The sequence below is a fragment of the Schistocerca cancellata genome, chromosome 1 (assembly GCF_023864275.1).
Source record: "Schistocerca cancellata isolate TAMUIC-IGC-003103 chromosome 1, iqSchCanc2.1, whole genome shotgun sequence".
NCBI classification, from domain to species: domain Eukaryota; kingdom Metazoa; phylum Arthropoda; class Insecta; order Orthoptera; family Acrididae; genus Schistocerca; species Schistocerca cancellata.
Genome location: NC_064626.1, coordinates 203149756 through 203163962, shown reverse-complemented (window position 1 = coordinate 203163962; position 14207 = coordinate 203149756). Strand labels below are relative to the sequence as shown.

General features: G+C 39.2%; 1 protein-coding gene across 2 annotated transcripts in view; it reads left to right on the top strand.

Moving 5' to 3' along the window:
* Positions 1–14207, top strand: part of LOC126168524 (calcineurin-binding protein cabin-1-like) — a 254871-nt gene that overhangs the window by 55564 nt on the left and 185100 nt on the right. For both annotated transcript variants that reach the window (XM_049920564.1, XM_049920563.1), the window contains 2 exons: positions 2853–3030; positions 11036–11225. In XM_049920564.1, coding sequence (XP_049776521.1) covers positions 2853–3030; positions 11036–11225 — 368 coding nt within the window. The remainder of the gene's footprint in view (positions 1–2852; positions 3031–11035; positions 11226–14207) is intronic.

Here is a 14207-nt window from a genome sequence, read left to right as displayed (position 1 = left end):
TTAATGTTTTACACATAAGAACATATGGGCTTCCTATATAGCTGCGCAAGCACAGGGACGCCTTTTACCTGGCGCTCTCTAGCAGCTGCTGGAACAAATGTATTTCTAACAGATCAAGGGAAAATATTACAAATTGTGATTTGAAAAGTGTTATTTTCAAAGTAAATTTCCTTTTACGCAAGATGAACTATGTGCGAAAATTTACGATGAATGTCTTAAATCCCAGTGTTTGAATCTCATTTAAAAATCATCTCTTTGATGACAAGCCATTTAGAAAAATTTCAAGCCCAGAAGATCAGAGATTTATGCTGGTGTTAAACATTTTACTGGCACATTTGTGTGATGTGTCTTTAAGTGCAAACACTCAAGAAAGATCAACATTATATGTGAAAGTTTAGCTTCTCTTGTAGCTAATTAATGTTTGCGACAAATATTATATATGAAAGCTTTGCTTTTCCTGTAGCAATACTATGTATATTAATTTAAACCATTAACTTTTCCTGTTTGTGTTTTTTGCCCTAATAAACAGTGATGGTGCTATTGGCTGACTAGATCACGTGTCCTATGTTCTGAATATTTGCTGTCATTGGCTTGCGAGACCATGTGACATGAGCTACGACTGCTTACAAAAGTGCATCGCAATGTCCATTTCATTGCTTCGGAAAGTAACATTTAGTGTTTGGTGAAATTCGAATTTGTAATTTTGTTATACGGAAATATGCAGCGTAAATGTTGCTGCACATCAAAGAATTTTCCAAAGCGTGTGTGTGTGTGTTTTTTTTTTGCCTGAGTTTCATTTTCTAAAGTGCCGGAAAATTCTAAGCCACTGTATAAAACCATAACCATTCAAATGGGTGATAAATTTTACAGTTACGAGGGAAAGTATACTGTCACTTAACACAGAAAAAGTGTATTTTCACCCAGAAGAAAGTGTTTTTCACGCAGAAGAAATTGTATTTTTAACCGGGAGATCTGGGAGAAATCCAGGTTTTTTTTCCTTGTTCGCGTTCATTTAACTGTACCGTGAATGTTTTGTTTCTGCAGTCCTCATTGCATTATTCTAGTAAATGCTATATTGTCTACAAGTAGGAAAAGCTCAAGAATTGCTGATGACTGTGGTCTTTTTATAAGAGGTTAAAATCCCATTTTAAACCAAATCTCTCTAAATATGATTTTCTTTTTCTCAACTGGGTTTGACAGACAGAGATTTACCATAAATTCTTCGTCTGCTCATAACATTAGAAAAAAAAAACAATGGAAACTCCAGGTAGAAATATCAAAAATGTAGGAAAAAATAGATAGCTGCTTACCATAAAGGAGACATGTTAAGTTGCAGACAGGCACAATCAAAAGACACTTACATAAAACTTTCAGCCACAGCCTTCATCAGCAAAAGAGGAACACACACCATTCATATGCACAAGCAAGCACACTTCATGCACGCATGACTGCCACCAACCAACCAACCCACACATGACTGCCAACACCCGTATCTCGGCCCGAGCTGCTGCTGTTGGTGATCTTTTAATTGTGGCTGTCTGCAACTTAACATTTCTTCTTTACTGTAAGCATCAATCTATTTTTTCCTACATTGTTAATATCAGAAACACCAGCTTTAGCAATCCATATTGCATCTGTGAATGTTTTCGCATATTGTGTACTGACAAAGTGGTCACTAACAGTTCGTCTTTGTCAAAAATCTTTGAGGCTTGATATGAATGGATGTTAATAAAACACTATTCATCAGACTCATTGTCACCTCAGAATATTTTCATGAGATCTTATAGTTTGGGGGGTGGAGGGGGGGGGAGAGGGGGCTGGGGGGATAATAGAAAGAACAATGTCATATTGTAATATTAGACATGAGGTGGTGACCCTTGATGATTTCCAGCTATAAACTGCTTCTCCTCTTATTGAGATTTTTTTAACAGATTGTGTTATTTTTTTTACTTGCTGTGGAGGTACCAACAGTACTGGCTACTGAAGCTTATGTAACTTCCTTAATTGTCATCGGTGAATTATCTCTCCTTCACCATTGGCACTGAAAACAGTTTCCTTGTACCCTCCTTATTAGGAAATACTTTGTTTATTGGGTGACACCAGTCAGGAAATTTCCTGTATGACAAGTTACCAAATTGGATAGTAATGCATTGATTTTATATCTAATTTTGAATCTAATGGGTCTATAATTTGATTTGTTCTTGGTGCCAGTTGCGATAACACACTAGCTCCCTGTGAACCTAGGAAATTTATGCTAGCCAAAGGTCTGTGAACACTTACATAAAATACCTGTTACGTGCTTGTCTAATACAACAAGGGATTTGCATTGTACTTTAGGCCAAACTGTCAGTGACTGAACAATCTACTTACATATAATCAGTATGTTATTTTTGTAGTTCAGTCATTCCATGGTTGTGGATGTAACATATGTACAACTGATATCAAAGTACTGACATGGAAAAAAAGAAGAAAAAAAAAAAAAAAAAAAAAAAAAAAAAGCAGATGGACCTGGATTTGTCGGACTGTCTGGCTCAAAGTTAAGACTGAATCCCATAAAAATACTTGGACTAAACTAGAATGCTGGTTGTGTATAATCTCAATTCACCCAAATACTTGGTAACTCTGCAGTTCAGTAAGAATTAAAATAAATTCCCACTTTAGTGTATTGGAAATTGGTGGAAAGCCATCTCCATAGAGTAAACACTGTAGCAATAGCTAAAGGAGGTCTAACAAGGCTGTTACTTTTGAGTAAATAGCATCGAATGAGTGTGTGGAGAATGTAGCCATATAGTGTAAGTAATGTCTTACAGTGTACATGTTTCTTTTAGTAAACAATGTATGTCTTATTTCAGCGTCTTTGTGCTCCAATTCGTCTGGTATTAGGTGATCCTAATAATGTAGAACTGAAAGAAAAAAATGAAACAGTAACTTTTGAGACTGACCAGCGAGGAGTGGTGGATGAAGATAATGGAGATAATGATTGTGGTGAAGATGATGATGGTGGAAGTGAACAGCAGCAGCAGCAACAAGGTCTTTTTGTCATACCTAATATTCTTTTGTTAGGCTTAATACAGCAGGATAAATCTGAAGCTATGAAATTAGTACCAGTTTGCTGGTTGCATACAAAATGATACATCATTTTAAGGATACATGCATCTTATGTGTGTGCTCATTTTTTTCCTTTTCTTGTGAAACTTTGAAATTTGAGTGATGTACCATTACAAATATACAGGGTGAGCACAAAGTCTTGCTCAGATTCTAACAATTTATTACAGAATAACTGTTTGACATAATAATTTACATTTGATGTCATTACATAGGTTAGTGTTACTAGTTTTTTTAAGACTATTTATATTAGTAAACCTCAGCGTGTGCTACCTTGGTAGCTTGAAAAATACCAAGATGGTATTCCAGCTCCCGCCAGGTGTTTCGTAACGTGTTCTGTCACAGTCCCCACAGCAGCTTGTATCCTAGCCTCGGTTCATCAACTTCAGCAACAGATGTGACGAAGCCTATGATATAGCCCCAGAAAAAAAAGTCAAGGACAAAATGTCTGGAGAGGGGAGTAATGTCCAGATTGGTGGATTGGAAGGAATGGTCCAACACCCTGGCCACCCCACTCTCCAGTCATTATGCCCCTTGACTTTTTTTCTGGGGCTATATCCAGGACAGAGTCTTCATCACACCAGTTGCTGACATTAACAAACTGAAGGTTAGGATACAAGCTGCTGTGGGTACTGTGACAGAACACATGTTAAGAAACATGTGGCGGAAACTGGAACACCGCCTCGACATTCTCCAAGCTACCAAGGGAGCACACGTTGAGGTTTACTAACGTAAGTGGTCTTAAAAATAATAGTAACACTAACTTCTGTAACAGCATCAAATGTAATGTATTATATCAAACGGTTATTCTGTTATAAATTTTTATAATCAGAGAAGACTTTGTGATCACCCTGTACATCTCTGTTATCGCCATGGTCATAATGTTGAATGCGGAGAAGAACCAATGATAGTTATCAGTTTGTAATGTCCTAGTTAAAAATCATAAATTTTCTAAATTTAGTGAAGTTTAATATTTAACATTCTCTGGACTGACTTATATTTATGGTCATATGCGAATGGATCCAAATAAATGTTCATTCTGAGTGCTATACTATTAATTATGAGCTCTGAGTGAGTTAGCATGTCAGGCATTTTTAAGAATTTGTGTATTAAGTAACTATGGTGTGATCATTTTTAGGGAACGCTTGGCTGCAGCCACAATTTGACTCCCTGCATGCAAGCACATGTCACACACACACACACACACACACAGTGAAATTCAAAGTTTTTGTAGTATTTTTATGTGAAAGTACCAAGTCCAAACTCAAATGCCACAGCAGCAAAACAATACCTATTACATATTCTATATCTAAATTTGATTAACGCGATACACACCTCAACGTGGTTGCTTGAGTACACTGTGAAAAAACTGAAGAAGTTTTGAATGGCTCTTTAGATAACCTTATCACAGTTCAAAATTAAACTGTTTTATTTATGTACTTATTTTCTCAGGTTTGAACATACAATGTGAGTGAAAGCCATACATTCGTCTAAATAATTACTTCACAATTCATAAAATGCTACTATTCTAGCAATTAAATTGAAAAGAAAGAAAAGGAAAAAAAGAATGACCCAGAAACAAAATTTTTGAGATAGTATGTACAGAAATATATCGTATTACAGTGAAAGGGTCTGGAATGCTGGAAAGATCCTCTGCAGAATAAATGGATTTTACCTGATAAAGTCTTTCATCTCGGAGTTTTTCAGCTCAGCTGGAAGGCTAATGAAATTGGGAAGTGCAGCATAGCACACATCTTTTGGTACTATTTTAAGTGTTATCCATTTGTAAAGATCTAACTTGAAATGTTTACTCAGTCCTGCCGTGAAACTGAGCCACCACGAAATGTTCTTGTTTCTGGTGTAAGTTGGTTTTACCGTTAGTCAGTAATTCTGACACTATATTTTAAATGAAATGTTGGAATAACCATGTAGTATGTCGTATAATGTGGACTTCTTCACCTCTGCAGCTTCTTCTGTGCTGGAAGCTGAAGGTCATATCCACTTTAGTGGTGCAGGTTACGACTTCAGAAATCAGATTATATTGATCTTCTCTTTTACAGTGCTGTAAAACTTTACACACATTTGCACTGTGACATTATATTTGCTCAGTACAACATGCTTAACAGTTCCTGTCAAAAGATGAATTGACAACTCAACTACACTCCTGGAAATGGAAAAAAGAACACATTGACACCGGTGTGTCAGACCCACCATACTTGCTCCGGACACTGCGAGAGGGCTGTACAAGCAATGATCACATGCACGGCACAGCGGACACACCAGGAACCGCGGTGTTGGCCGTCGAATGGCGCTAGCTGCGCAGCATTTGTGCACCGCCGCCGTCAGTGTCAGCCAGTTTGCCGTGGCATACGGAGCTCCATCGCAGTCTTTAACACTGGTAGCATGCCGCGACAGCGTGGACGTGAACCGTATGTGCAGTTGACGGACTTTGAGCGAGGGCGTATAGTGGGCATGCGGGAGGCCGGGTGGACGTACCGCCGAATTGCTCAACACGTGGGGCGTGAGGTCTCCACAGTACATCGATGTTGTCGCCAGTGGCCGGCGGAAGGTGCACGTGCCCGTCGACCTGGGACCGGACCGCAGCGACGCACGGATGCACACCAAGACCGTAGGATCCTACGCAGTGCCGTAGGGGACCGCACCGCCACTTCCCAGCAATTTAGGGACACTGTTGCTCCGGGGGTATCGACGAGGACCATTCGCAACCGTCTCCATGAAGCTGGGCTACGGTCCCGCACACCGTTAGGCCGTCTTCCGCTCACGCCCCAACATCGTGCAGGCCGCCTCCAGTGGTGTCGCGACAGGCGTGAATGGAGGGACGAATGGAGACGTGTCGTCTTCAGCGATGAGAGTCGCTTCTGCCTTGGTGCCAATGATGGTCGTATGCATGTTTGGCGCCGTGCAGGTGAGCGCCACAATCAGGACTGCATACGACCGAGGCACACAGGGCCAACACCCGGCATCATGGTGTGGGGAGCGATCTCCTACACTGGCCGTACACCACTGGTGATCGTCGAGGGGACACTGAATAGTGCACGGTACATCTAAACCGTCATCGAACCCATCGTTCTACCATTCCTAGACCGGCAAGGGAACTTGCTGTTCCAACAGGACAATGCACGTCCGCATGTATCCCGTGCCACCCAACGTGCTCTAGAAGGTGTAAGTCAACTACCCTGGCCAGCAAGATCTCCGGATCTGTCCCCCATTGAGCATGTTTGGGACTGGATGAAGCGTCGTCTCACGCGGTCTGCACGTCCAGCACGAACGTTGGTCCAACTGAGGCGCAGGTGGAAATGGCATGGCAAGCCGTTCCATAGGACTACATCCAGCATCTCTACGATCGTCTCCATGGGAGAATAGCAGCCTGCATTGCTGCGAAAGGTGGATATACACTGTACTAGTGCCGACATTGTGCATGCTCTGTTGCCTGTGTCTATGTGCCTGTGGTTCTGTCAGTGAGATCATGTGATGTATCTGACCCCAGGAATGTGTCAATAAAGTTTCCCCTTCCTGGGACAATGAATTCACGGTGTTCTTATTTCAATTTCCAGGAGTGTATGTGTGTTAATCGGCAGGTACTGAAAAGTGTAGTAAGGCTACTATTATCATCCCTCCTTGTAGACCTGCTGCATCAATTCCCCTGGTTTACATCCACAGACAAGCAAACAAGTTTGAACATAGTATGTTATCTTAAATTCCTTACTAAAATAAGATTTTTACAGTGGCAATAATCATTCGTCGGCTCAGTAGGTGCTTTGCACTACATTAATTCACCAAAGCGGTAGGTTACACTACACTATGCAGTGTGCAGTGAGTGAATGCATAAGTCTCCATTATTATTCACAAATCCAGTTTGGGAGTAAGTGTATAGGGATGGCAGAGTTAATTCGCAACATTTGTACAGGCTGCTGTTAAAACAGCTCTGAGTTTTGATTCACACATTGTACGGAATACCCTTCACTGGCCTAAAAGTGTTCTTTGTGAATGTACAAAGTTTCCCCCGAATGTGATACCACAGGAGATAATACGAGGTTTGAAAAGTTCTCGGACTCACCACGAGAAGTCAGCACCAGTGCAACGAGTTGGTCACATGATATTCATTGGACTATTACCTGTAAACACATGCCATGTCAGTGCTCTTGGAAGAGAGCTGTGGTGGCGATGTGGCTCTGTTGTTCCCACATAGTGATTTGCGAAGATGGAAGAAATTTGAGATTCAAGCAGTGATTAAGTACTTCATAGAAAAAGGTATGAAAGCAAAGGACACTCATGCCAATTTCCAGAATACACTGGGGGACTCTGCTCCTTCATATTCAACTGTTGCCAAGTGGACAAATGAATTTAAATTTGGTCGGGAGAGTTTAGATGATCTGCGCAGAGGTCGGCCAACATGTGTCACTACTCCAGAAATCATTGCAGAAGTGCACAAAATGTTCATGGAGGACTGCCGATTGAAAGTGCGTGAAATTGCTCACGCTTGCCAGATGTCATCTGAAAGGCAATACCACATTTGAACTGAAGAATGAGAAATGAAAAAATTATCTGCAAGTTGGACGCCACAACTCTTGATGCTGGATCAAAAACGCATGAGAATGGATGTATAGGAACAATGTTTGGCCCTTTTTAGGAGAAATGATCAAGATTTTTTGTGCCGGTTTGTGACCACAGATGAAACTTGGGTGCAGTACTGTACCCCAGAGACAAAACAATAGTCAAAGTAGTGGAAACATGCTGATTCTCCGCCACCAATGAAAGCAAGGATAATTCCTTCGGCGGGAAGAGTCATGGCATCAGTGTTCTGGGATGCAAAGGGGATTCTGTTTGTTGATTATCTCCTCACTGGGCAAACAATTACTGGCAAATACTACATTAACCTCCTAGACAAATTGCAACAAAAGATCACAAAAAATGGCCAGGTTTAGCAAGGAAGAAAGTCATCTTCCATCAAGACAATGCGTGCTTGCACACATGTGCTATCGCCATGGCAAAATTACAGGTACTAAGGTATGAATTATTGCCACACCAACTTATTTGCCTGATATGGCTCCTTCAAACTTCCATCTCTTCCCAAAACTGGAAATTTTGCTTGGTGGACGAAGGTTCACCTCAATCGAAGAATTGATAGCGGGAGTTGACAACTATTTTGCAGGCGTTGAGGAAACTCATTTTTGTGGTGGGTTCAGAGCACTGGAACATTGTTGGACCAAGTGCATTACTCTACAAGGAGACTGCATGGAAAAATAAAAAAAAAAGTTTCAGTGATGTAAGTACTTCTTTTCTATTCTGTTCCTAGAACTTTTCAAACCATCCTCGTAGAATGAAAATAAACAAAGTATGTGAACTTTTGCATCATTTGCGTTTTAGCCACAGGATAAGAGTAATAACTGAAAGCACTAGATAAGTTTTGTGGAGGGGAGGGGGGTTAAGTAGATGGATAGCCCAATGAAAAAAGTGTCTTGTATGCAGGAATCCTGAACATTTTGTGAAATAGGCATACTAGCATTGTTGTTGTGGTCTTCAGTCCTGAGACTGGTTTGTTGCAGCTCTCCATGCTACTCTATCCTGTGCAAGCTTCATCATCTCCCAGTACATACTGCAACCTACATCCTTCTGAATCTGCTTAGTGTATTCATCTCTGGGTCTCCCTCAACACTGCCCTCCAATGCTAAATTTGTGATCCCTTTATGCCTCATACTAGCATTGACCATGTGAAATATACCTTCACTATTCTGTTGGTAGGAGGAGTCACTTTGGGATGTAAGGCATATTGCATTATTTACTGACAATAGAAACTGTTGGCTGCAGAGTATTTCCAGAGGAAAAAAAAATGGATACTGTGAACTATAATACACAAACTAAAATTCCTTACTTTTCACTGAGCGGAGGCTCAAGTGTGGAGCAGTTACCCGAATTTTTAAATTTCATTAAATTCTGGAATTAGTTACAGTAAACACTCACTGTGAAGTGTAGGTTTAGAACCATAAATAGTCACATAAATGAGAACTGGATCACAGTAGCACATATTACAGACTTAAGCACTTTTTCAGTTGGTTCATACACAGATGCATACACATAGCTGAAGAAATAAGAAAGGGGAAGAGAGTATCAGTGGGAAGGGAGTGGGAAAGGGAAGGGGGTAAGAACCACGAGAGGAATACAGCACTAGAAAGAGTGTGCCTTTGTGAATGTGGGGGTTGTAATGTGATGTATGCAGAGAAATAGAATGTGGCTGTGAGGGGAAAGGATAGAATGAAGGGAAGGGAGACCACTATCCTGGCATTGACTCCTGTCTTTTTAACCTATTTCATAGTTTGAAGTTTCTACCATTCCTGCCTGCAGAAGTGTGAGCTATCACTGGTGCTATATTACTTTCCCATTTCTTTGCTTTCCCTCCTCTCAAAGCCCTTGCCACTCCATTTTCTTTTTGCTTCTTTCTACCCTTCACCTTTTGTTAATATTAGCTGCTTCACCTGATATGGACTTTTACATCAACCCCCCCCCCCCCTCCCCTGTCCCTCCTGTCAGGCTGCCTAGTTCTGCTTTGGCAGAAAATGGAAAACTGTAAACCACTAGCATGTGGCACTTAACAGTACCATCTGTGGCACTGTTATAGTCATTACATATCTAAATGTTATGCTGTACTACTTAGCTGTAAATTTCTAATATCATAACTGATGAATTCAGTCCTGATCCAAGTGCTACTTTAGAGTTCTCTTTTCATGATTCATCCAGACATTTGCTATATAAGTGTATCTCTTGGTAAAAACACACATTTCGTGTCACCATTGTGTGAAGAGGGAGCAGCCTGTTCCTTCCCTCACCACTGCTGTCCCATAACAGTCAGTGTGTTGGGTAAGTTCACTCCGTGGACCGACTTTTTTCAGAAACTGACAAATTCTCGGTGTAGTATCTGTGTGTTCTGAGAAAAACCATTTTGTAAGATGAGCTACTCATTCCAGTTCATGTTTGTGTACCTATGTATCATTCAGTCTTTCCTACATATTGAGTGATTATCTACACGTGTTCCAAAGTTTATTTTCCACCCAAGATTTTCCAGTAATCCATCAGCTTTTGTAAAAGATAAAATGATGCATTAGTTAAGAGCACTTAACCTTGAAAGTGAACATCAGTTACAACTTGACGGGGAGAAAGAATGTTTTTTTTTTTAGGGTGGAGGGACAGGTGGAACTGTGTATGATGAGCAGTTTAATTGTGTTGGAGTAGAGGAAAGCAAAGATGTGAAATAAGAGAGAATAATAGAGGAGATAGAAGTTAGTAGACCACAGGAATAAAGGGAAAAAAGGTGTGAAGTAATTCAAGTAATTTCTGGATAATGCATATGAGGAAGTAGTATTTTTTAAATTGGACTCCATCTGGAACCTGGAAGTACTCAGCGGCCACAGTTAATTCAGTTGGTGAATGAAGGTACAGCAATCAGTCGCAACTTGTGTTTATTGTGGCTCATCTAGATTTTGATAACTGAGTGACCATCTTCAATGCAGCAGAAAAAGTTAACACATTTCAGCCATTATTTGGCATAGACTGTCTTGGACTAAACATGTCAAGAGGAACTATGTCAAATAACAGCTGGAAAGTATTAACTTTATCTGCAGTATTGAAGATGGTCACTCAGTTACCAAAATCTAGAAGTACTACAATAAACACAAGATGCGACTAATTTCTGTACTTTCTTTCATCAGCTGGAAGTAGTATTTTTGCATTGCTGATCTGAGTTTACATTTGTGTATAAATATTGTATAAATTTGAAATTTAGTCAGTGGATATACATTTTGTAGTTCTATACACACTTTGGTTTGTTCTGCCACACATTTTGAGAGTTTTGATGATTTTCAAATGAGCATGTGAACTATATACCACCATGATTAATATACAATTTTAAATATAGGTTCACAGAGTGAAGGAGAAGATCCAAAAAATCGTAAACGTCGTCGAAGTCAGATGGCGTTCATGGAACAGTGGATGTGGGGAGGGAAACGTCGATCTGCTAGAGTTCGTTCCACAATAAAAAAGGAAGCTGAGAGAGAAGATGGGAACTTTGAGGAAGCCTTACGCAGGCTTGTACCTCCTTCATTACTGTAAGTAACTGAAATTTGTTTACATTCTGCTTCTGAATGCCCACCCCTTTGTGTAAAAATGTTTTGGTGCTTTGTCTTAATTGTAATGATTCACTGGATGCTGGTAATTATTGAGTCACAAAACTGTAGATAAAATCGGCCAAAAAAATAAGCACCAGAAAAAATTTCGAAGTTTGGCTTCATGCATCTCTTGCACTAATGCCATGATGAATGTAAAACTTGGCATGTAGTAACCTAATAACAAAATTCTTTTAAATATAAAATTTCATTTCCATAGCACTTTCCAGTGCTGAATGAATTAAGTGCAAAATTGGAGATCTTGTAAAAACGTAAAAATTGACGTATTTTCATTCTGATTTTGCTAAAAAGCTATGCTCTATAAAACATTCCAAGCTGTATAATTGGAACAAAAGTTGGGCATGAAAATCATGCCTGAAAACAATGTAAACTTCAGATTTGCATATCTAGTAGAGTGAACACATGATGAAAATGAAATTTAGAGTGCAGTAGATTGATAGCATAACAATATGGAATAAAAATTTTTATTCCCCTACTATTTTCCAATATTGTACAAATTAGTCAGAAAGATGTTGATTTTTATGAAAAAATGTAAGTGGGGTGCGTTAGATACTTCTTTTACAGATATTGTTTTCTATTAATGCTTCAAAGCCAGTCTCATTCAAACAACCTATTTTAAGCCCTGCACCCTCCCCAGAACAATGAGTTTAATTTCCAATATTGACTAACAAGGGAGGCAAAGAAGCAAGAAAAATCGCACTGAGAACAGAGTTTTAACTTTGGCAAGTTGTTTCTCATTGATCAGAGGCGTTTGAAATCAGTTACAGAAAACAGGTTTTGTACAAGTAGACTGAATGTGATCTGTATTGTTAGTACTAATGATAAAAGAATATAACTGTATATGTTACGTGTTAATTATTTAAATGTATAGTACGTAGATTAATATATGGGTTTTGTTATATTGGCGCAATGTACTCGGTGTAATCATATTTGCCTCAGGACAGATATTGCGGCATCTCGATCATCAAGTCCATTCATTTGCCAGTAAACTTCTACATATGAAGAAGTCAGGCATTTTTTGAACAATTTTACACCTGTTGCATCTATTTCCCATCCTTCTTTTCGGTCCGGGCTTTGGACTGGCACTGGCGAAGTTAAAATTAGATTTATATATTTTTTTTACATGTTTTTGCCTTTTTTTCAGAAATGTCAATAATTTTTTCAGGTTTAGTTCTCAATGATTAGTAATGCTTCTTTGTATGATAAGTCTCAAAGCATAATGGAACGTTGCCAGTTTTGCTTTGGTATCTAGTTTCCTGGCACACTCTCTGTTTTGTGCAAAGGGCGCATCTGCAAATGTTCAATCATGATAACAGCTGGGAAATGTCTCCCTGTGAATCACAGAAGATTCTCGTCATTGTAGTGCCTTCCTCTACCAGCTTTTTATCGTTCTATAGCATATTTTTTTTTAATCTCCCTTATGAGAGAAATGTAAAACTCTGCGAGTGCCATTTTTCACCCTGTTACAGACTGTTTGAGAGTATGAACATTTAGAATGCACAAATCCAGAATGTGAAAAAAAAATATTTCTTGTATCATTTCACAGTTTTACGCACTGATCCCACTGAGCTCAGTCACATGTCGCAACGGTCAACTGCAAAATACTCGAATTGTAATCTACAGTACATTGCGGTTTCTTTATTTTTTTGACAGTATTTCTGTCAGTCTTCTCTATTTCAACCATTTGTTTTGTGTGATGTGTGGTCAACATGCACACCTCTCTCTTATCACACCACTTGGTGTGATAAGAGAGACGTAAAGTGTGCTCCGACACACACCGTTGGGTGGCTTACGGAGTATAAATGTAGATGTAGATGTAGCAAGGATCTTGTCAGTGGACTTAAACTCAGTTTCTCCTCAGTTTAATTTCTTCTGCAGTTTTGACATGTTGCGCGTATTCTTACAAACATTGTGACATGCAGCTGTTCCACAGATAAACGCATCCGAGCTGGAGTACCAATTATCGACATATAGAATATGACCCCCAAAAGAGTTGCCACTATGCTGCCACTTGTCCCTAAATTGTGGAACCCAATTTCTGTTGTTACACCTGTATATACAATAAAATCCAAATATACCCACTCTGACAGTCACACAGTACAAATGTCTTTATTCCGAATGTACTTCGCTTGGTTGGAATAAATTGCTTAAAAGATAATAGTCCTCTGAACAGCTAGAGACTTTCATCTATACAAATGAATTAAGAAACGTCTTATGAATCTTGTCAACAGTCATCCTAATTTTAAATAGACTGTCGCCTCCAGTACTCGCAGAGTTATCACTGAAGTGTAACGTTCTCAGATGTAAACAAAAACAGTCTCGGAACATAGTTTCACTGAAAACTGGTTTGTTCAAAAGTGTATCTCTTTAGCAATAATCACTTAATTTTAACTTCTTAACTTGCACAATTAGAAGACAAATAGCGACAAAACGCTGTGTCTTTCCACATTGACAGTCAAGAATTCACAGATTATGTAGTATTGTAATAAAATATTGCCCTCACCTTTTCTCTCCTCTTTTATATATTATCACCTGTTCTGTTATTGTTATTGTTATTATTATTATTATTATTATTATTATTATTATTATGAATAAGCAATATTTTTTCAAAAATTTATCACCAGCATATCAAGTAAAATTATGTAACACTTCTTCTTTGTTATTGACTCCAACACCAAAAATCAGCATAATAGAAGATTCACTGAATCTTTTTCATACATACTTCAAGTTCTATGTGCTGCTTTCAGTGTACAGCAATCACAACAGTGTTATAGCAAACAGCTCGTAGCAGACTTGTGATGATTGAATTGCCTTTCAGTTATTAAATTAACACTGTTTTTGTACGCACGTGTGTGTGTGTGTGTGTGTGTGTGTGTGTGTGTGTGTGTGTGTGGGCGCGCGCGC